This window comes from Lepidochelys kempii, chromosome 7, assembly GCF_965140285.1.
Source record: "Lepidochelys kempii isolate rLepKem1 chromosome 7, rLepKem1.hap1, whole genome shotgun sequence".
Lineage (NCBI taxonomy): Eukaryota > Metazoa > Chordata > Testudines > Cheloniidae > Lepidochelys > Lepidochelys kempii.
In genome coordinates, this window is record NC_136386.1 from 93,570,489 (window position 1) to 93,594,420 (window position 23,932).

A 23,932-nucleotide genomic window follows, 5' to 3' on the forward strand; every position below is an offset into this window, starting at 1 on the left:
TTGGTGAAAATTTCTAAAATTCAGAATAGCACTATGCAAACTTTGACTTGAACTACAAAAGTATCAATCAGCATCAGTTAATATCTGGTATGTGTGACTATTTTAGATAGATAAATGCAACCCTAACTGTTCAGCAACTCTACATAAAACTTAGTTCAGCAAAACAAGTTACCAAACAAAACTTTGTTAGTTCACCTTTTCATATATTCAGTTTGTGAAATCAAACTGCCTGTTAGTCTAGTCTCAGAAATGCAGGTGAAGTCATTAGTAGAGCTTGTAACCAGTCAGTTGCATGGGCAGTGTGGGAGACAGATTACGACACAGATGTCAGTAAAATGGAACTGCATATTGTTGAAATTTATAGATGAGTTTAGAATATGGTACTTCATCTGTGTATCCAGGGACACATCCCACTAGGGACATTCACAAGACATGATTAATTTTTTTCATTCACACTCCAGGCCGACAAACTACACACAGAAGTTCAGTAGAGGATAATTCACAGTGTCAGCACATATAACATTAGCTTTCATAAAGTTGCCACTCTCCCTAAACTTCATTTACCTAAACTTCGTTTACCTGGAACAGGGCTTTTCAACATTTGCAGCTAACCCTCTTCTATCCAACACCCCTAACTCTAGGTTCTTGGCAACTGATGGCTCTGTTGATCAAACTTCCATCATTTCACCTAAAATAAATCCCAGGCTCTGCTCAAGACCCTTCCTTTAGCTAAAAAATTTGCAGGGCTCAGCAGCTGAATTATCTTTATTACTCCCAGGGGCAATTCTGTGCCACTGCACAATGCAGAATTCACACAGAATTAATGCTCTGTGCAGAATTTAATTTCCTCCTGCAGAATTCGTGATGCAGAACTGCTGGCCACCACGAGGGGCTGCTGGACTCAGCAAAGCCTAGGTCTCCAGCAGCTGAGCTACATTTATGCAGGACCTTTGTGCCTCCAAATTCAAATGTCCCTCTCTTTAGGGACACGATATCCAAGTAATTCAGTATCACCTCATGTCCAATGAGAAAATGGAGGGGGAGTTATGGTACAGCCCTAAGGATTATAGAACATTTTCTTGGCTAGACAATATACTGGTACTTGGTCTAAGGTTTTCCCAAGTTCTCAAATAGTGTTGTTATTCAAGACACTAAAAACCTTAATTACACCCAAACACCTTTACCCTTAGTCTGCAGTTTTGTAACTGTTTAATACCATCTAGACAGTTCCATCACTTCTGTAATACACTATTCCTTAATTAACAAAAGAAGTTAAAAACACCATGGGAAATATCCTTTTGTGGTTTGGTTCTTGTGGAAGTTTTGCAATAGTGGTATATTAATGGATGGACCAATGTTGCAGTGCCAAGTTTAATTCATGTAAAAGGTTGATATTTAATTGATATATACAGAAACCTTCCCAGATTCATAAGTTAAATATTACAGGGGCACCGTCAGAATTTCATTTTAGATACAAAGATGAATGCACTAATCTCCATGGGCAAGTGGGAAAGCCTGAAAATGTTCCTATCTATTTAAAACAGGAGCCTGATGTAAAAAGCTGTGCTATGGTAGGGCCCAATCTACTCCCATTAAAATTAACTTCCACTGGAGAAGAACTGGTCCCTTACTGTGCAGCTACTGATAATGAAATGGTGCCTTGAGGATACTGCCTGGATTCTGCTTTGCCAAAAGCTTCTGGAAGTGGATTTGATAGATTGCAAGGGGACTCCCTTAGATAGTCTTCATCTTGGAGGTGACACGTACATAGTCATTGCATTTAAAATATAGAATTAGCTGCAGGTGGTCCAACTCCACTAGCTTTCAAGAAGGAAGAAGCACGTTGATTAGAATTAATTGTTATGAAGTAGCATTAATACACTTTCTGTGCACATCTTTGACCTCATGCTTTTATTACTGTAATTTTAATATTAAACTATTTGTTTACTAATTGTGCTGCTTTCCCCTGTGTTAGATGGAGAAGAAGATGGAGGTTATGAGGATGGGGCTGATGGTACAGTTGATGGCATTGCACCAGCAGTTCCAAGTGACACAAAGGAAGCCCAGCTTGCTCGGCGCATCTCTAAAGGAAAGAAAACGCGAAGAATCCTTTCTAACAAACCCCAAGACTTCCAGGTAGCTGAGTGTTAAATACTGTACTTTTCCTGCACAACCTGAGATAATCTGAATGTCAGATACAAGACAAGCTAATGCATTGTAAAAGGATACAGATTATAACAGAATTGACAGCAAGCCCATCTTTCAAGTGTGTTTTTTTTCCCCAAGCACATCTGTTAAAGCGCAAATATTCACAAAATAAAATCTAGGAGTTTTGCACAACTCTTGCTGAAATGTAGGGAGAAATTTACCTGTTGTGTAACTATTGAGTTTAAACTAGAACAATAAAGGTTTCAGAGTAACAGCCGTGTTAGTCTGTATTCGCAAAAAGAAAAGGAGTACTTGTGGCACCTTAGAGACTAACCAATTTATTTGAGCATAAGCTTTCGTGAGCTACAGCTCACGAAATTGGTTAGTCTCTAAGGTGCCACAAGTACTCCTTTTCTTTCTTAGAACAATAAAGATTTCAAACATAATTATGGTAAGAGCAAGTCCAAAACTGAAGATGCTATCTGAGAAAGTTGTGTCCCAGAGTTCTCTGGAGAATATTTTTTAAAATTAAGGTACAGGACTAGCGAGGATGTTAAACAAGTGTTGTAATTATTGTAGTTGGAACATCTGAAATGGCTAGCCAGTCTAAATCTGCTAGCTGCTTTGGTGTTATCTTATTTTGGTGGATAATGGAAAAGAGAAATACTGTTGGTTTCAGTATGATCACAGACAGACAGACATGCACTGTAAGGTATCAGCTACAGCATGCCTTGTGTATTTAATTTTTTCAGATTCGTGTTAGAGTCATTGAAGGTCGTCAGTTGTCTGGAAATAACATAAAACCAGTAGTCAAAGTTCATGTTTGTGGGCAGACACACCGAACAAGAATCAAAAGAGGAAACAATCCATATTTTGATGAGGTGAGTATTTAGAAAATACACATTTAATTATATCTGAAAATCAGTTAGATGGCACCCTCAAATCAACAAAAATCTGTTATTTCAGAAGGGATAGAGGGATCTGGTTCATAATGAAGCACCCCCAATCTGCTTAACAAATAAGCATTTTCTAACATTTTTAAGGTAATTCTGGTTAATGTGTAATGTTAATTTATAAAAAAAAAACCATTTCTTCACATCATAAAACTCATGCCACAATTGACACCATTTCTGGGAAGAATCAGGGGCCCAATCAACTTCCCATTAAAGTGGATAGAAGCCATCCTTTGATACAGCTGATCATGTGAAATAACAATGACTTGGGTAGACCAATCACATGAATGGTTCTGTTCTTTTCTCTTACGAAGAAAAGACAGAGTGTGGTGCTGAGCAGTTGTTCATCTCTTGAGCTCAGAGTGGTTCTATTCTGTCACCCTTCCTGCTCAATGTGTATGTGAGGTTTTGCAGGAGACTGTGAGACAGTTTGGACTGTGATACAACCATATAGGGATAAGGTGCAGGTCTCTGTCTCTTCTTTAGTCAAACGTAGGTGATGTGATCTCTTTGCCTGGGCTTCGATGAGAGTGAGTTGGGAGAGGTGTAGCTCAGAATATCTGGAAAGTAATTCAAACCATGGATGCAGGAGAGAATCTGTCCCACAGACTTTATATTGAGGGGGAAAGGCTGAATGTAGGGCTGAGTATATGGAAGTATTTAGCATATGGAATCCACATAATTTGTATTAATGACATGAGTGGCATTCATTTTTGTTACTACATTATAAGAGAATAGGGGCTAAACTCTGGCTTCTTGCACTACTCTGATGCCACAAAGGAGCCAAGTCGGTGGATTAACTAACCAGCTGAAATTCTTCCAGCATGGTGGAATCCCCAGCTTCTTGTTCTACACCACACCTTCCCTACTGCAGCCCCCAGCATAGCTGATACGGCAGCGGTGCACACAGTGTGTCTGGAGTACTGGTGCATTCCATCCATCCCTGCCTGATGTACTGGTCACTTGTGAGCCATTGCCAGCCAATGCAAATGGCACTGGGGTTTGAACCAACCCATGGCCAGCCTCAGCAGGCTACAGGTGGAGTACAGTCACTTCTTCGCATCATCCCCTGCCACTTGGGTAATATGCTGAGCAGAGCTTGGTTGTGCCTGCAGGTCAAGCCTGGTGTTTTTTGGTTAAGCATATTTTATAAATAAATAAATACAAATACTTCACAAAATCTGTGCTACCAAAATCAGTTTTATTTCCATGCAAATAACCATGAAATTCTTAGTGCATGAATCATCCTAGCTGGCACTAGTTGGCATCCTTGTTGATAATTGCAGTAGAGAGGCTAAAGGTTGATTGAATATGCAGACTGAAGCACTCCAGCAGCTCTCAAAGAGGTTCCGCCAGGGCAAGGTTAAGACACATTAGCAGGTCAATGCCGGGGAAATGTGCAGTGCAACTGCCCGTGCTACACCTATTCTGTGGATAAACAGTGGATTTCACTTTTCAGGGCAGTGCTAAATTCACATGTAGAACATCCAAACAGGAAGTAGACTAAATATATATCAACAGATATATGCCTGGCAAGCTACTTAAATACTGTATGTAGCTGCAAATCATGATGTTAATGTTCTAAATCAGTTTGTTTAATCTTAACAGATATTCTTCTACAATGTTCACATGACCCCTTTAGAGCTGCTTGATGAAACAATAAGCATTCGGGTAAGGAAAAAAGGCATACCTTTGAAAAACTCACTGGATGCACATGACACTGTCCAACTAGTGCTGTATAAAGATTGGAAAGATTCATTCCTTTTTTTTCCCTTTTAGGTGTATGATTCATATTCTTTACGAGCGGACTCTCTGATGGGAGAATTTAAGGTGCGTATAAAGTAGACTTCCACATTCTGCATATGTAACCTGCACACCTTCTGGGTGTGGTGTTCTGTCCCATCTAGTGGCACTGAGACCACTTAGAGAGAGAGAGAGAGAGAGAGAGAGAGAGAGAGTTAAATGAGTCTGCTCTACAGCCTTAGCTAAGAGCACAAAGCTCCAGAGGTCTCTGGTTTGATCCCACCCGCCGATGACTGGTGTCTGTCGGCGTTACAAGTGGGGGCTCACCCAAGATTTCAACTGGGAAGTCTCTGAAGCTCGGGACACACTTCCTCAGCGAGGGGAAGTATGTAACCCACATACTTCCTGGGTGTGGTGTTCTGTCCCATCTAGTGGTACCAAGACCACTTAGAGAGAGAGAACGAGTCTGCTCTACAGCCTTAGCTAACAGCGAGTTGGCTTTTACCTCATGTGGTAGAGGCTCATGCACTGAGGTCCCCAGTTCGATCCCGCCCGCTGACGACCGTGGTCTGTCGGCGTTACACCTACACTTAGGGGCTCAAAGGAAGATTAGAGGAATATGTAAAGCATCAGTTTTAAATGTATTACTAGATACTGTGTTTGAAAAGGTACAAAAACTTACCCTTATAATGTTTTGCTTTTAATGCTGGGAAGCATTTACTCTTACCAGTAGCTTTGGGACAGTCAGTCCTATTGTTTTGTTTGTTGACTATTGTCTGTGCCTGCTAGCACTGCAAAGCCAGGGCAGTTAAGAGAACTAACTCAATAAAGTCAAGGGGAGTTACTCCATATTGACACTGGTGTAATTAAATGCAAAATGCAAGTTAAGTTACCTGGTCTGTATAATAGATGTACCTTTCATGTACAATTAATATTTATAACATGGTTTTCTACCTAAAGCAATAGGACTATCTGTCCCAAAGCTACTGGTAAGAATCTGTATAGTCCAAGAAAAGAAAAATGAATTTCAGTCTCCAAAGGGTAAAACAACTGCTATGGAAGGTCACTGTCAGTTGTACTGTATCACCCGGGTCTTGAAGGAGGAATTCAAAAAAATTGCCATTGGTTCACAACATTGTCATATATTGAATCATGAGATACAGAATCTCAAAATTTCAGAGAAAGGTGTCCCTTTGTTTAAATAGGCTTGTGTAGTAACAGAGAGGCAGGAGGAATCTCCTTAGTTAGTGTAAATTGTCTTAGCTCTCTTGAAATCAATGAAGCTATGACAATTTACAGTTGCTGAGGATCTGCCCTGGGAAGTGGGGATGCATACCACAGGTGTTTGTACCCAAAACAATGTAGAAAAAAATGTCAAACAGTTGTAATTCGTACTGGTGAAAATCCACTCCTATAACTTCCACAAGGTCAATATTGGTAAGTACGGTATTTTACCTTTGCCAGTTGCATGCAGTAAATGCTAGTGGGGTAAATTAAATCAGCCTGCAGAACAGTTTAATGTATATGTCTATGTGTATATATATCCAGGTAGATAACTTCCTGGAATATTTTATTTAGGTAGAAAGGAAGGCTTTTCTAAATGAATGAATGTCTCCGTCATCTAGTCCTGCTGAGGTTGCATCTCCTCCCCCCACGCAGTGGCACATTCTCCACCACCTTTCCAGAGGATCACTTAGCAGCATATTGTACAAATGAATTCTCTTCTCTTCCCTCTGTTCCCTTTCTAGCCCTGACAGGAGCATGCCACACAAGGCTTTTATTTTTCATAACACAGAAACAATGTAATAACAGTATGAAAAATTGAAGGGAATTAGGGCCTAACCCCTTACATAATTTCTAATTATAAGGGTAGGTAAGCACTGGAATGGGTTAATAAGAAAGGTTGTGGAATCCCCTTCATTGGAGGTTTTAAATAGGTTAGACAAACACCCGTCAGGGATGGTCTAGGTACACTTGGTCCTGCTTCAGTGGGGATGAACTAGATGGCCTCTTGAGATCTCTTCCAGCCCTGCGTTTCTAAGATTCTATGATTAAAGCCAAACACACATATTTGTGACTGTATTCTGCTACTTCTTAGGATATAATATTTTAATCTTCATTTCAGATTGACATTGGGTATGTTTATGATGAACCTGGTAAGTAACTATCTCCTCAAAGCCTGAGTTTCTTCTGCTTTTCCTTTGGCTTGAGATGCCCAATTAAACAGGCTGTGACTTTTAGTTGTGTTTCTGAAGTAGAAAAATATGCCTAAACACATATGGATGCAAAGTTAGTTGAGACAGAGACAGATGCTTCAGACCTGCAGCATCTTTATCAAAACCTGCCTTTAGCTCTTCAGTAGTTCCCAAATGCGGTATAAGTAGCTTACATTTTTTTCACCCTGACGATTTTAATTTTGGTATCATTAACTTAAAAACAAGAATTAAGTATCAAAAGTCATGCAAAAACATGGTGAGAGAATGGTTTCCCTTAGTATGCCACTCAGCATTTTAACATTGTTGCACAGCTTGTTGGGGGCTGGACTTTTTAAAATCAGAAGGAATTGTTTTTAATAATTATGTTCAGGGTAGATTGTACTTTGGGACAATTGGCCTTGATTGTACGGCTTACACTTCTACTTCTTCAGTGAAGGAGAAGGCTGATTTATTTATTTTGCTTTATTTCAGGCCATGCAGTCATGAGAAAATGGCTTCTTTTGAGTGACCCTGAAGATACAAATTCAGGAACTAAAGGCTATCTGAAAGTCAGCATGTTCGTCCTGGGGGCAGGAGATGAGCCACCAGTAGGTTTCCTTTGCAAATGTGTTCATCTTTAGTCATGTCCCCAGAACCTTCTTTCTTATACACTACGTGCTTGGTACTGGTTAATTCACTTTGTGAGTATCGCCAGGAACTAAGGCCAAGATTTTCACAGTAACTAGGGATTTTTGAGTGCCTAACTCAAGGCACCTTAAAGGACCCTGATTTCCTGAAAATCAGGCCCCTCTGAGGTGTCTCAGGTTCAGCAACCAACATATTAGTTACTTTTTTAAAATCTTGGCCTTAACTACATGGTACTGGCCAGAAAGAGCTAAAAATATAGAACCTCCTTACAATCTGTTTCTTTGCCTAACTACCTCTCACTCCACTACTGTCTTCAGTCCGAATATTGCCATACCAGCTTTCACAGTCCGCTGTTAAAGCCTCTCCCTGGTGCTTTCTTGCTCCCATTGCTGCCTTCCCTCCCAGTAACCTGGTGTATCTCCAGTAGTGGCTCCCACTACTACCTTCCCCTTCTCTATCCTGGTGATTCTTGCAACAAGGATGATTGGGAGAATTTGACAGTTTCCTGTTTGTTTTCAAAGGGGACGTTGTAAATTCTCCCAAATTACTTCAGGAGTTGTACACAGTTTCCAGCCGCAGTAACATGCTTTGTCAGGAGATCTTGTGACTTTTAGTGGATTATACTTTTATAATCCACCAAAGGGTGTGAAAATTCCATACAGTCACCACTGCCCATGAGTGCAAAAAAGCACCAGAAACCTATAAATATCACATCTTCATGGTTTATGCTTATTATTTTAAAAATAGCTATATGGACTGCCTAGAAAAAAAGAGAGTGGTTACTCCAATTTAATACTGATGAGGTTGAAACTGAAAAGAACACATTTTAAGCAGAACAAATTTTTCTGGTTTTATAATTTTATAAACCCTAGTTTGTAATGCAAATGCAGATAGATTTTAACTTGTGGGTGGACTAAAGGATGCTACTATGACCAATTACCATATTATTATACATGACTGTTTAGCATATGATGCCTTTCTTATATATAGGTTGATAATATATACCAATATATCTCCAACAGATGGAAAAAAGAGAGCGAGATAATGAAAATGATGATGTGGAGAGTAATCTTTTACTGCCGGCTGGAATTGCACTTCGATGGGTCACTTTCCTTCTTAAAATCTACAGAGCCGAGGATATTCCCCAGAGTATATAGCTTCTTATTACTGGATTGTACAAGACTGCAATTGATAACTCGTAGAAATATCTGTTAACTGATTTAAAAAAAATTCCCAGACATAAAACAAGCAACCATATAGATTACCACATAGTTTGAGCCCATAATTCTGTGATGGTTTAAGCAGCCCATTTCTTTTTTCAATATTCAATCAAATCTATATAACTTTTGTAATGGGTAATACAATGTTATCATCTCAGATTAAGTGAAATTTTATTATAAATGGTGATGGTGTGTTGTTTGATCTACTGGTGTCCCTTTGTCCCTCAAACAGAGATTCGAGATGATAATTCAACTGAGTAGGAAGTCTGTATTTGAAATCCATCCTTTGATTCTGAGTTGTCTCTGTTTAATTGCTCTACACTTTCTCCAAACCCCAAGTCAAAGCTTGTTGAGACGAGTTCAAAACTCAACAGGTTAAACAAATTGTTCCTAAACAAAGTTATTAAAGACCATCATTTTTTTCCAACTTATTCGAAATGCAAATGACACAAAATGAATACTATCAATAGATACTGGCTTCAACATCGGGAGAAGGGAAGTAGTCCCTGTGTGCAATACACAAAGTATTGTGCGTCCCTGGAAATTCATTATACCTTAGACATTTTTGGTAACAGAACGTGTCTGGCTTTTCTATTCAGTTCTTTCTCCTTCACTGTGCCCTTTCTATGTCTGGGATGACAAACAGGCCACCTTCAAGACTGCTGATCCACTGCTACTTGCTGGAGGGTATGAAAGGATTGCATAAACTCCTGTTTCCCCAGCTCTAGGCTAACATCAAAATTCACTGTGATCTTCTCAGGACCAAAATTTTAGAAGTTGCTTCTAAATCTCAATTATTTTTTCATTTCTAGTAGCAAATATTTATTTTTGAAAACTGAATACATACGACAAGATTCTGACCTTAATTATGTCTATGCAACCGCATTGACTTAAGTAAGATTGCTAAGAAGTTACTGAGACCGAATTAGGCCCATAATCTTCAAGAAAAGGGTTAAAGTTAATTTTTGCCTTATAATTTCTCCTTAGTGGATGATGCTTTTGCGCAGACTGTTAAGGAACTATTTGGAGGTAATGCAGACAAGAAAAACCTAGTAGATCCATTTGTGGAAGTTTGTTTTGCTGGAAAAAAGGTATTTGTCTGAGTTAATATTTAAAATCTTGCAAACTAGTCATATACTTGAAAACTGTATTCACACGTCTAAGTGTTTCTTAAGATGATTGAACTGTAGGTCCACAGTGCATTGTCAACAAGAGAAAATGACTTTCAGCATATCTAGTTCAACACTTTGTAAAACAGGAAGGAATAGGTGGAGCTAAAATCTAGGAGTGCACATGAAATATTAAAAATAAAATCATGGGAACTTCAGTTGATAGAGACTAAAGTTATTCATCTGCATAAGGGTTTACAGTACTGGGTCATAAAGCATATTCAATAGACTGAGGACATACCATAGCATACCATAGAAAGGGTTTTTAAAGGTGTGCTAATGACTCTAAAAGAATGTATGACTAAGATGTAGGGGCTTGACCACTTCAGATTACCTGTTTATCGGGTTGCTTTATATAACTGATTTACAGTAAATCTAAGGGCATAGTTGCACGTTGCACATACACTAGTTTTTCATAATGACTTGCTTTCATTGCAAAACCAAACACCGACCCAAACATCAATTCCATGTTATTGTTAGCACTTAAATCACTGCTGGTTTTAGGCACCGGTGGTATAAACAGTTGCACACGATGCCACAGCAATGAGGCCTCTAATAGGCATCAACAACAATGGGAACCTGGTTGCCAATACAATACATCTTTCATCCAGTCCAACATGTAGACAAACCAAACATGAATTCACCAGGGCTGATCATCCCTTTTTGTTTATTTTCCTGCTGTCATTCAGTCATATCTGGGTGCCACTGTGGTAGCACCTTTTTTGCGCCTGGAGGAGTTGATGAGCAGTTTTTTCTGTCAGTTAGAAGCTCCGAAGAACCCTGGTTTGGACAACGGTGGAATAGTTTTGCCTCTTGCATTTAGGTTGTATAAGCAGATCAGATCAGCAATAATTACCAACCTAAGCAGGACCGGCTCTAGACACCAGCAAAGCAAGCATGTGCTTGGGGTGGCACAATTCCAGGGGCGGCATTCCGGCCATTCTTGTTTTTTTATTTTTCTGCTTGGGCAGTTGCGCTCTCGGTGCTTGGGGTGGCAAAAAACCTAGAGCTGGCCCTGAACCTAAGGCTAATGACTCACTAAATCATGGAAAACTTAATATTCACCAATTTATTTGAGCATAAGCTTTCGTGAGCTACCGCTCACGTCATTGGATGTAGCTCACGAAAGCTTCTGCTCAAATAAATTGGTTAGTCTCTAAGGTGCCACAAGTCCTCCTTTTCTTTCTGCAAATACAGACTAACACGGCTGTTACTCTGAAACTTAATATTCACCATTAGCCACTGTAGGACCCTGTGATGGCATACCATTTGACCAGCCTGAATACAATTTATCCTAAATTGTGACTGGTTCCATGCTTTTTTGTCTGATTTTTGAGCTTGAGCTACTATAAAATCTGTTTCATTTGGGGTGTTTTTTGTTTTGTTTTGTTTTTTGCAGGTTTGCACAAATATAATTGAGAAAAATGCTAATCCAGAATGGAATCAAGTTGTTCATCTTCAAATCAAGGTTAGCTTTCGTCTTGCTTCTCTAAATATCCACCATCAGTTTTTATTATTTTATTCAGAACATTTTTTTAAATGTGAAAGATAAATAATGAATCATTTTATTTTCTCTACTTTTTTCCAGTTTCCCTCAATGTGTGAAAAAATAAGATTAACAGTTTTTGACTGGTGAGTTTTGACTCTTTTGTATAAAGTATTAGATAAAATAAAATTGTGTTGAGTGGAAAAAATCCTGTTTCTGTATAATTCACAGGGTTTTGGAACCGTAAGCCCTGATTCTGTAAAGCACTTAAGCAAATGCTTCATTACCCTTCCTGAACAGTGATGCTTTCCTGAATTGGGGCCATAAATAGTATGGCATTGGCACACCATTGATTTCTGTGCATGAAATGGGTTAAATAATACTTATAGAATAACTTTCTAATAAATTATTTTACAATTCTTCCCCATTATTTTACCAACTTGTAGAGATAGGCAAATAATTCACCAATATTTGCAAACATACATTGATTCCATATGTTTGTTTCCAAAATTTATATGACTATTTTTGTAATTATTTGCCTAACTCTAGTCAGCAATGTATATTATATTGATTACCATGACATTGGCTGATATTCAGTGTATCAAACCTGTGTACAATTTTTGGACAAGTGGGCCAAACATTAATATGCTCAAGTTATAAGTTTTATTGTTCTTACTGTGGGCCTGATTGTGCCCTGATTGTTAGGCATAGTTCTAGGCTGGGGATGGAGCCACCCAACCCCCAGGGAGCAGAGCAGAATACCTCTTGGAGTTCCAAGTGTACAGAGATTGCACATCTCTGGTTACTACACACCTTTAGGGGTTGCAACTTACTTCCTCTAGCTGGACTGCCAGTTCTGAGACTGAAATTCTGCCTGACCTTTGAACTATGCAACGCTGGGAGCAGCTTCTTATGCTCTCCCCTCCTACTGCACAGCTATGTAAAAGTCAGACATCATCTGGTGTTTGTTATTAAAACATGCTAGGTGGTCTAAACATATATACCCTGTAAATACATTTAGCCATTTGTAGCTTGCCTCTATTTAGGATGACCATTGTTGCATTTAATTACAATCTTACATTTCATATAGGGATCGTCTTACAAAAAATGATGCAGTAGGAACAACGTATTTAAGTCTCTCCAAAATTGCTGCTTCTGGTGGAGAAGTAGAAGGTGAGTTATTCAGCTTACACATTTCAGCAAGTATTTTCTGTGTATTTAAGAGAAATGATGGGAGAGTGTAAGGAAGTTTGCTTTGCTGGAGTTCCCTGTGTTATACCAGTTCTGTGGCTTAAAGAAGATCTTCTGTTTTCAGTGCTTTCTAACTGGCCACTTTCCAGAACAGTAACTTTACTTTTTGAAAAATCGCATGGTACTGAAGTATTAATAATTAATTCACAAAATCTAAGAAAGTATTCTGTATATACTAGATAATTCAAAACTCAGTTTTCTGGTACATATAGAAAACTTTATTGAATATTTCAAACTCCATATAACTGTTAATTCTTCAGTTGATCTATAATCCAGAGTGCTATAGGATATTTTTAGTGAATTCAGCGTTTATGAAAGGGGCCAATTTGAAGTTCACTGTTTCAGAACCAGTATAGAATGGGGAGCCATAGCAAATGTGACCTTGGCCGCCACTTCTTTGCCACGCTGCCCAAACCTTTCTTTTGGAGAAACAGCCTGAAGTCAAGAGACGATTAGCCAGTCTTCCTGATGAGACTGCCTATAAGATGCCAATTGTGATGTGAATACCAGTCTGGTAAGAACTGATCCAAGACCACCTCTCATTTCCCATATGCCACTGAACAGCGGTCAAATGGCAATGACTCTTGGTTACTACTCACACCAGTGATCTAGAAGAGAGGGGTTCTATATCTCATTGCCTGAGCCTACCTAAACTGCAAATCACTGGATTCATTCAATAGTTTTCAATTAAATTATTTAAGTGGATCCAAGCATGTGTCAAAGTTTTTCAGTCAATTGGTTCTGCTACTTATTGAGAAAACTAAAAAGCTGAACTGATGATGACTGCAAGAAAACTCTAGGTAGGCAAAGTTTCCATCCTCCTGAGATATTTTCTCTATTAGGGCTTGTGTGATCTGTGAACTTATTGAAATATTGCAAGAAAAATATAATTCAACAACATTTTTCTTCCCATAGATGGTTAAGAAAAGACAAAATTGAGATTTCCTTCCTGTTTCTGTTATGCTATACTTATAACTATTTCAGTGTAGTTTGTTTATTCCCATTAGTTACAATTATGTTGTAATTTATTTTATTAATAATTTCTTTATCTACTCATAATATGTTTCTAACTTAATGATTGATGGATGTGTGTGTGTGTGTGTATATACACACACATACATACATACACAATTTCATCTTCTTATAGAAGGATCCCATTTATTGGTGGGCCAACTCCTTGACAAGCATGGCGTTGTTTTGCCAGAAATACATGTTTAATGTTTGTCATAAAAGTTTTACAGCATATTAACTGTTCCCATAGAAGAGTTCGCAGTAAATCATGCTTGATATTTATATAGCTGCCTAATATAACAAGTAAGGTGAGTTAGCCTGAAGGAAGCTGGCCCCAAATAATTTCCATCATTTGAATTCTGAATTAGTATTTTTCTCTGATATATGTAATGAAACATCCTTATAGTTGTCTAAGAAAAGCCCTGCTTGTTCATGAGTAAGCTACCAGGTAAGTAGTTTAAAAAACAAAACTACATTGGCCTCAGTCCTGTAAAGACTTGAGCATGTATTTAACTTTATACACGTGAGTACACTGGTTTGAGAACTATTCATGTGCATAAAGTTTACATGTGTGCCAATCTTTGCAGCATCAGGGCCTATGAAGATTGTTCTGCCTTCTCCTCTACAACAAAGTTACTTCATTTCTTCTGTGTTTCTGATTTGAAATCTGGGTGCTTAATTACTGGAAAAGTCTTGCTCAACATCTCTTCTGAAAATTGCTATTCCAGTGTCAGATCTTCAATACAAGATCCCAACTCTCCTCCCCTTGAGGTCAATGGCAACACTCCCACTGATTTCAAGGTGTGCAGAATTGGGTTCCAAGAGATCAACTGATCAGAACTAGAATCAACTAGAACTAGTCTAATCATTCCAATAAATGAAAGTATCCTAACATGTTCTAATCTGCAGCATGATTGTTTCCTTAAGTGAAAAGTTTTATGCAAAAAAAAAAATCTATTTGTATGATTTTAGTTTTTAAGATAGTAGTTAAAAGTATTTTAAATAAAAAATCTTATATGTGGCACTCAGACAGAGGTGCTGGAACTCACAGACACCAAAATTGTATTTTGATGATAGCCCTGGGCATGTCTTTCTCTGTTTAGAATTCATAAAACTAGGGAAATACCACACTCCATTTTCTTCAAGCAGCAAAACTCCAGGCCACTCCAAAGTCACTTCAGCTTTGATTTAGTTTTAAAGCAGATTTCACTTTGATATGTTTAATTTTTAAGCTCTATAATTTCTTGTCATGTAACCTGTTGTCTTTTCATAATATAGAATTTTCATCTTCGGGAACTGGGGCTTCATCGTATGAAGGTTTATATCTTGGTCTTTAATTTGATTTTGCTGTCCAGTGCCCAATCTGAGTAATACTGTCTCAGAGCAAAACCAAACTATTTTATAAACATTTAAAAATATATATTTAAAGGATACAATGCTACATTTGCAGGCTATTAAATATGACATACTATTTAAATCAGTTTTGGCACTGGAATTGGTTTGAAAATATTCCTGTTTCGCTGATGTGTGGTGCTGCATTTTAGAGCTGAGCATGTAGTTGTTTCAGTTATTATGCACTCTGACAAATGGCTTGCAGTTTTTCAGTTAGTAATGAAAGGCTCAACTGTGTATGCTGCTGTAGAGCTCCCTGTAAATAATGAACTGCCTAAAAGATTTCACAACTCTTTTGCTTATGCTTAACTGGGTGGATAAATAGATCTGAAAAAGAAACCTGATTTACTCTAACTATGAACAAATTGGTCTTTGCATTGTAACCTAGAGTTGTTTTTGGAAATCATTAAGTTAAAAGTTGCATTTATTTAATAGAAATAAATGCAGATTAAGTTTCAATGCAGTTGAAATGTAACTGAATGTTAATAAGTTTATCCACCCAAATGCTTTGCTTTCTTATCTCAGATCCAAAAGTGCAGCATGGCTTACTGAAAAATAGAATAATAGTGAATAAAAGCTGAAGAAATCATTTTTATGAAGCATTTTCAAGCCTTTCTGATAATCAGCTCTTTAAACATACCATCTTTAAATGAAACAACATTGATTTCTTTAGAAATGCGCTTCTGTTTGAATTTAGCAGCAACAGTATACAGCAGACCGATTAATTCAACATAGAAATCTATTTTTAGAAAGAAGGGGTTTTTTTTAGTATTATCCCTGTGTTTGCTTCTAATGTCAGAAGCAAGTGTTTCTGGGTCATTTAGCAGTGGAAGATGAGTTCAGTGGTATTCAGATGTAAAGCAGAAGAAACAGAGGAAAATTAAAACATTTAGGGTTGAACGAAAAGTTTCTACTCCATTGAAATTGCTCACCAAAAGTCTGGACAATTCTTAGCCCTGTGCACAGAGCTGAATTTTACCTACACTAAAGTTTTATGCTCCTTACATTCAATTTTAAAATATACCACATCCACAATTTTAACCAAAATTATGGTTGTAGAGTCATTCACTTTAGGAAACCAGGTTGCTTCATTTTCCCAAATCTAGATGATTAGTTTGTTGAAGCAAACTCATTTTAGCATGATATAGAATATATATAACTAAGGCCCTACTTGAATTGCAGGATGATTGTCAAAAAATTTCAGCTGAGTTGCAGGCAAGCCATGGAAAATTGCAGAGAGGTAATAATGGACTTTATTATTTCCGGTAATAAAGTCCATTATTACTTTTCTGTGATTTTCTGTTGTCAAGAGACTGGGACTGAGAGCAGAGGCTCCGGCTGTTGGCCTCCTGAGGCTGAGAGAAAGTGCTCCCATTGTCAGGGGCCCGGGGTAGAGAGCAGGGGCTCAGGGCTCCCACAGTCAGCTCCCGCTGTCAAAATTGTGGAGGAAGCCTAATATTGTAGAATCTGCAATTTCTGCAATATTGCAAGTTAAGTAGAGCCTTATATATAAGTAATATACAAATCTCTACTGGACCGTGCATTTACCATTAATCTTTCCCCACAACATTATCCCTGTACATCTGCAACAATCAGGGAAAAGTCAATACTCAAATTAGATTATAGCAGTATTCCATCTTCAGGAAAGATGTAAATGTGGGCCAAATTCTGTCTTCAGATATACCTGTGCAACCTCAATGAACTCTGAGGACTTTATATGTAAGAAGAGCTGGGGCACTTAATACTTACCTACAATAAAAGGTCATCAGGCCAGTTCCAGATATTTTTTTCCATTAGTAAAATCATTTCATTTCATATAAAGACCTATGACTGAATCTCTCTGTGGTCCAAACCCAACTAAGAAAGAAAAACAGCTACGTAATCTGAGTGTAACATGAGCTGTCCAGATGAATATTAAAATGAAAAAGTATTTAGGAGTCCTGTGGCCCCATCCACGCTCTGTAGTTTAGACATGAAAGAGTGTGAACCACTCGAAACTTTGACAAAATGGACAAAGTTTACTATTGTGGAAGCAGACAAAGCACAAGGCACAGAACCATTTTACATTCTGCAAAGCTGACACAACTGTATTTGTTTTGCCAGTAAGAAACATTGGGACATTCATATTCCCTTTTACTATCCAGCTAGCTTTACATATTGCTCAGTAGTCAGCAATCAGTGAAAGACTTGTAGGATTTAGCTCTTTATCTTCACATTCTTCTGTCTTTATCCTAATGGTAAAGCCATCATTTTGTGCTTCAGATTGCCCAAAGTAGTTTCTGAAAAAACTGATAGGTGTTGATGAAAGACCTGGAGCCTATCTCTGATCTCATTTACTGCAGTATAGATGAGAAATACCTCCATTAAAGACAATGGAGATACAGCCGGGTAAAGCTGTAGAGAGCTCAGAATCATGCCCCTGATCTCAAGCACCATCCCAAATGTAGAGTATTTCTCTGCATTTATGGCTGATTTATTTCTAATTTTTTGTATTATTTATATGTTCATCTACCAATAACCTAAAAGCACTTTTAGGGGATATATTCAAATGTTGCATAAAGGCACAATTAACTCCTTTAAATCCAGAGCTAGAGAACAAAAGCCTGCTTCCTCTTAAAACCATTTCAGTTTCCTCAGTATCCTGTTCTGTTCAATAAACTCAAGCCTGACTATAATACATGCTGCAGTACATATGTACAAAACCAAATGGCAATAGCAATAATATGAGTAATGCTTCTATCTACAAATGACTTTTATACCAAACATAAAAATTAGAGCAGTACTCAAGTTACAGCAGTAGTATTGATATAGGTAAAAGGGACTGTAAGCATTAAATTAGAAACACCTTTTCTTGTCTTTGTAGAGTGATGATTTGAAATAGCGCTGGTTTTGGCACAAGTCATTCTAAACCCAGACGTTTAAAAAAAAGGATTTAAATTATTTTGGCCATTTTAATTAAGAAAATGACAAATAAATGCTTATGGATTCATTTTTGTTTTTTAGCTCTAGAGTATAACTGGTATTGAAATTCTATTGAACTGTATTCAGAATTATCAAAAATAATTATAGCAAACAAATAGTCATCTATGAAAAATAAGCGAATGTGTAGACTTTCACTCCTGAATGAAATTTTAGGCCAGTCAAAAAGGAGTTTGTAATACACAGGCTGACAATCCCTTCACTAAAGAGGCAGTAATGGCAGCGACTATACATCTAATTTTGAGTCTTATCCTGCATTCCTTTCTCAGGCAAAATTATTGAAATTAAGACTCTCTGTTATGCTTAAGCATGGTAGAATTCAGCTTTTTATTTTTATAATTTTGATGGATAAAATTGATTATTTTAAGCATTTTGTTTTATTTTCATCCAGTTAAATTTTCACAGTCATAAAAACTTATGTGGAGGTGATCAGATATTTATTTAATGACACATTGTTCAAAAAGTTAAAGCTGTAGAAACAGTTAAAACACAAATTGCCAACATCACATGTCAAAATATACAAAGTAAGTATCCTTAAGTCAACAGATCATATCTGTTTTTACTGTTCATTTACTACTCCATTTGTAACAAGCTTAATTCAAAAGTCTAAATCACTGGATTTTGACTACTGAGTTCTCAAGCAACTGGTTTCTGACTTTGCCTATCTGTACATTTCTATTATACATGGAACTATTTTTTCATTGGTTTGTATATGTACAGTGAAATCAACATTATTGACATTTACTAATACAAATCTAATACTTCCAAGCCTATTTATGCTCTAATTTCAGTCAATGGGAGTTTCGTCATTGACTTCATTGGGATCAGGATTGAGACCTAAAAATACAGCAGTTCTTTTAATTATTTTGGCATAATGGCAAATCTTTTTTAGATTAGTGCCCCCCCAATCTCTTTTCCCCCCCTATTTTTTTGCACAAAAAATACATACTACTCTACCTCCAGGTATGGTGAATAGGTTACTTAACAGTGTTATATACTATGGTATACTTTAATAATTTTCATTCTACTAGTCCTTCTACAAACAGACTTGAGTCACTTCAGTAGCACACTAAAAACAGTAGGATTAACTAGGCATATTCTGTGATGCTGAACACTAACCTTCCAGCTACTGTGTACCACTTTATTGTTAGCTAGAACATAATCCTTGGTACATTTAAGTGAAAGCCAGTGGTATCTGGTATTCAGTTTAATCTATTTCTGAAAATATTTTTTACACTAAAATTTTTACATTGTTTTAAAATTGTATTGGTCTTTCACATAAATGAAATGTTGTTGGTGGGGATGTAGCATAAGGTCAATTTATTCTTTGGGTTTTTTATTGCATAAAGTATTATCTAATTTAAACAACTAGGGACAGCTATAGCTATGCAAATAGATACATTAAATTCATATTACTGAGATAAACCCATGGAATAAAGTGTTCTTACTTTACTAACAACTAATATCTAACATTTATTTTACTGTATGTGAATTTAAATTTTAATGTCCTTGTGGCTCTAAAAGATGGTTAGTTAATTTCTAATGATGATGTTTGCCTATTAGTAAACACAGGGGAAACAGAGGTGGGCTTTTTACCAACATTTGGGCCCTGTTACGTAAACCTTTATGGAAGCCCAAGAGAATACACTGGATTCCCGGACCCCTATGATGAACTAAACTCTGGAAAGGTTAGTTTCACGTTTATAATACAAACAGATCAAAATAACTGTTATTATCAATAAATGTAAACTGAATTGGTTTTAATTATTAAGTTTAAGGCAAATGTAAAGAAAACTTTTTATTTTTGTTTTTGCAAAATAACATACATTTAGCATGACGTCACTACTTAATAAATGGAACAGGAAAATTTTCTGTTTGTGGAAGTTTCAATTTTATATACACTTTTGAATGAGCATTTGGGATCATATAGATTGAGGCCATTGGATTCCCATTCTAGTCCCATTGGCACAGGGGAATGAAATGGGACAGATCTCAGATGAGGGATTTTAAGGGGAGAGCAGCAATTTCATTGTATATTGCACGTTTTCTCCCAGTCCAACAGAAACCCCGCCTCCGTAGGTATTTTGATATGGCTGTTCTCCATGGCAGTGTCCCATCCAATCCCACAGGGATGTTGTAGCAATAAGAGGAGGTTGAACCTACCAACATCATTTTGAACTATCTCCCCTTCTGCATATTTGAACACACACACAAAGGGGAGTGGAGCACTGGCTAAAGAGCATGAGTGAGACGGGCTGATTAGCCATACTGCTGTGAGGAAACCATGCTGTCATGGGAAAGCAAGATGGGGATCAGTTGGGGGAGGGGGCGGGGGACACTGAACCTCCATGAAAATGCCCTGCGCTCCCCAGATACCCCAAGATCAATGAGAGTTTCCTATAGATCTTGATACATTTGCCCATTCCCAAGAAAGAATGCTCCAAGTGCCATATATCATCCATTAGATTTTCCCCACAGATGGGATGAAAGAAACAGAAAATATCTCCAAAATCTGCCACAGAGATAGGTTTGAGCCAACCTGGTTTCATCCTCCCATCCTGCCTCCTATCCACAGAGCCTGTACACACAAGCTATGCACATTTGGACATGTGGGATTCTGGAAAGAGGTTTATGACTAGGCAGGGCTAGGGATAGCCTCTCTGTGTGGCATTATCCCTTGGCAAACCAATGAGGTTCTCTCATTTAAGTACAAATACTGACACTACGGCCCACCATCAGACACTGTCAAGAATGATTTGAGGCCAGGTCCAGTGGGAGGTCCTGGTAGGATAGTTTCTCAGGAAGCGATGCTGGCATAGAGGTCCTGCCAAGGGCATGGGGTCCCTTGCAGATTCTCCAGACATCTTTTATGCTCTAAGAGGTATGGGATTTCCTTATGCATCTCCAAATATCTGCAGGTGGTGAGGACCATGGCCATCACTTGCTCTGCACAGCAGCCCATATTACTGCTGAAGCTCTGTAGTTGTCTAAAACAGAGGGACACATTATCCTAAGAGCTAATATAGAAAAGCCTCAGCAGAAAGCAGCTGATTCTGCAGGTCATTTAAGATTAAAATGCAACTTCAAAAGGATCAATGATTGTATGGAGGCTGAAGGATATAATTTATAGGAAAACCTATCTACTTTGGGCTACAATGTGATCTCCAGTGGGCAGTAACTATCCATTTGATGCTTGTAGACTATATGTCCCATTGTCAGCAACTTCTTCAACCTAAGGGGCAGTAGTTTTCAATTACTCTACAAATCCAGTCTATATATTATATATTTGCTTAATACCAATGTTTTTGGTGCTGTCCAGAATAAAGCATACAAAAACATTGCATCTATAATTTACTGTTGCTTATTTCTTAAATATATTTGCTCTTCATTTATAATAGAAATTAAAGTATTGCCATTAACTTCAAGGGAGCCAGGCTTTCAACTCCAATTTTGCTGGCCAGCAAAGGAGTATGTTTTTTTTAGCATTTAGATATAGAATTTTGTGTGATTGTCTTACAGGAGGAAGGAGTTGCTTATAGAGGCAGAATCTTAGTTGAACTATCTACAATACTTGACAGTAAATCTGTGAATAAAAAGATAGAGGCGATCTCCAGTGATGACGCACTGGTTGTTGAGGTAATTCCTGGCACACTTGTCAATATGTATAGATGCAAAATGCTTGGTTTTACTCTTTTTGGAGAATTACATGACATACTAAAATTGTAATAATTAAATCCTTTGTTTATTCAGGTCATTAATATACAATCAGAAAACCTCCCCACAAAAATAACTAATTATATGGCTGCAAAAATTACTTTCCCTTCCTCCCAGCATAGAAATTGTGATTTAAGAAATCTTTACTATTTCAAATGTATTATTTTATTACACATTCCTATTTTTACCTCTGCTTATTTGGAGTGTGTGTATGTATGTACATATGTGCGTTTCATAGAAATGTGTAAAAGTATTAAGGTAAATGTTGTTTCCATGTAGATACTGCTACTTTTTTCTAATCCTCTACCATTACGTACAAATTAATTAATTAAAACAAAAACTCTTGTAATACTGTACAGAAATATCAGCGCAGACGAAAATTCAGTCTGTCTGCTGTGTTTCATTCTGCTACCATGCTGCAAGATATTGGTGAGGCTATCCAGTTTGAGGTTAGCATTGGTAATTATGGGAACAAGTTTGACACCACCTGTAAGCCTTTGGCATCAACAACTCAGTACAGCCGTGCTGTATTTGATGGTAAGTATGCTACGGAAGTGTGGCTATAAAGGTACAGAATTCTCTTTTAGAAAACCAATCTGTTTGTTGATCAAATTTTAGGATAACAACAACCTTGATTTGTTGAAAGACTATTGAAGATATGACTGAAAGTAATATGTAAATTTACATTTGCTCTTGATATCTTCTATCTTGTAATTAGTTACACATGAAACCTATCCAATTTGGGGTTGATACATCCCATTGAAGTCAATAGGCCCAGGGCACCAATAAAAAAAGTTATAAACACAAGCACAGAAAAACTAGGATATGAAAGAGGAAAATACTGTTTTGAACTTTCTGTGCTTTCTTCATAACTCTTGTTCAGTGCTTAGACAAATGATTGGCATCTTAAAAGCAGAGAGACTAGTCCAGTGGTTCCCAAACTTGTTCCGCCGCTTGTGCAGGTAAAACCTCTGGCGGGCCGGGCCAGTTTGTTTACCTGCCGCATCTGCAGATTCAGCCGATCGCGGCTCCCAGTGGCCGCAGTTCGCTGCTCCAGGCCAATGGGAGCTGCTGAAAGCAGTGCAGGCTGAGGGATATACTGGCCGCCACTTCCAGCAGCTCCCATTGGCCTGGAGCCGCAAACTGCGGCCAATGGGAGCCGCGATCGGCCGAACCTGCGGATGCGGCAGGTAAACAAACCGGCCCGGCCCGCCAGGGGCTTTCCCTGCACAAGCAGCAGAACAAGTTTGGGAACCACTGGACTCGATTGATTAGTAACATATACAATACTTTTAATTTTTACTTTAGTTATTGCACACTTTAGGTTGTTTTCATGTTTTTTTTTATTTACTAGACAAAGCAAATAATTTTGCCCTCATAAAATTATTTTAAAACATTTTATTCTAAAGAAAAAAATATATAAAGCTACTTTCACACGTGAATTATTAGAGAGAATATTGTAAATATGTTATCAGACGATTAAAAAAAACACCTTACTGGCTTTCTAAATTATTCATGTCAAATGCTTATTCTCCAAGGGACACTACTTTACCTGAAAAATATAAATCGATTAGATAAATGAGGGCAAGATTCTCACTGAATAATACCTGCCTGCCTGAATAGGCCAACTGAAATCAATGGAACTAATCACAGAATAAGAAACAATTCAACATAACTAAGGATGACAATTTCAAGTCCTTAGTAAGTATGTATTCAGACTCTCAAAAACAGCTCTTAACACATTAATGTTTCACATTAGGTAACTACTATTATTACCTGCCATGGGTGAACACAAAGCCAGTAGTGACACTGACTTCCTTTTGGGAGGACATAAGTCATAGACTAGACCCGGTGAACCTAATCCTAACCATGGTTGAAAGACTGGTAAGTGACTCAGGAATTCTTATTTTATTCTGATGTTTTGCATCGAAATTATTTGTGTGAATTTAAGATTCAGGGATGGGGTGGAAAGAGGGCTTTAAGAGCAAATTTGGGAACCAAATTCTGGCACACATTTTGCTCT

General features: G+C 37.7%; 1 protein-coding gene across 3 annotated transcripts in view; it reads left to right on the plus strand.

Annotated features, from left to right (window-relative positions):
- MYOF (myoferlin) overlaps positions 1-23,932 on the plus strand; it is a 109,118-nt gene that overhangs the window by 39,064 nt on the left and 46,122 nt on the right. For all 3 annotated transcript variants that reach the window (XM_073353867.2, XM_073353870.1, XM_073353871.1), the window contains exons 6-21: positions 1,976-2,136; positions 2,901-3,029; positions 4,710-4,772; positions 4,881-4,931; positions 6,970-7,000; positions 7,532-7,647; positions 8,710-8,836; positions 9,895-9,998; positions 11,476-11,544; positions 11,665-11,708; positions 12,653-12,735; positions 15,103-15,141; positions 19,759-19,883; positions 21,715-21,831; positions 22,269-22,446; positions 23,669-23,793. In XM_073353867.2, the coding sequence (XP_073209968.1) occupies positions 1,976-2,136; positions 2,901-3,029; positions 4,710-4,772; positions 4,881-4,931; positions 6,970-7,000; positions 7,532-7,647; positions 8,710-8,836; positions 9,895-9,998; positions 11,476-11,544; positions 11,665-11,708; positions 12,653-12,735; positions 15,103-15,141; positions 19,759-19,883; positions 21,715-21,831; positions 22,269-22,446; positions 23,669-23,793 (1,562 nt within the window). The remainder of the gene's footprint in view (positions 1-1,975; positions 2,137-2,900; positions 3,030-4,709; positions 4,773-4,880; positions 4,932-6,969; positions 7,001-7,531; positions 7,648-8,709; positions 8,837-9,894; positions 9,999-11,475; positions 11,545-11,664; positions 11,709-12,652; positions 12,736-15,102; positions 15,142-19,758; positions 19,884-21,714; positions 21,832-22,268; positions 22,447-23,668; positions 23,794-23,932) is intronic.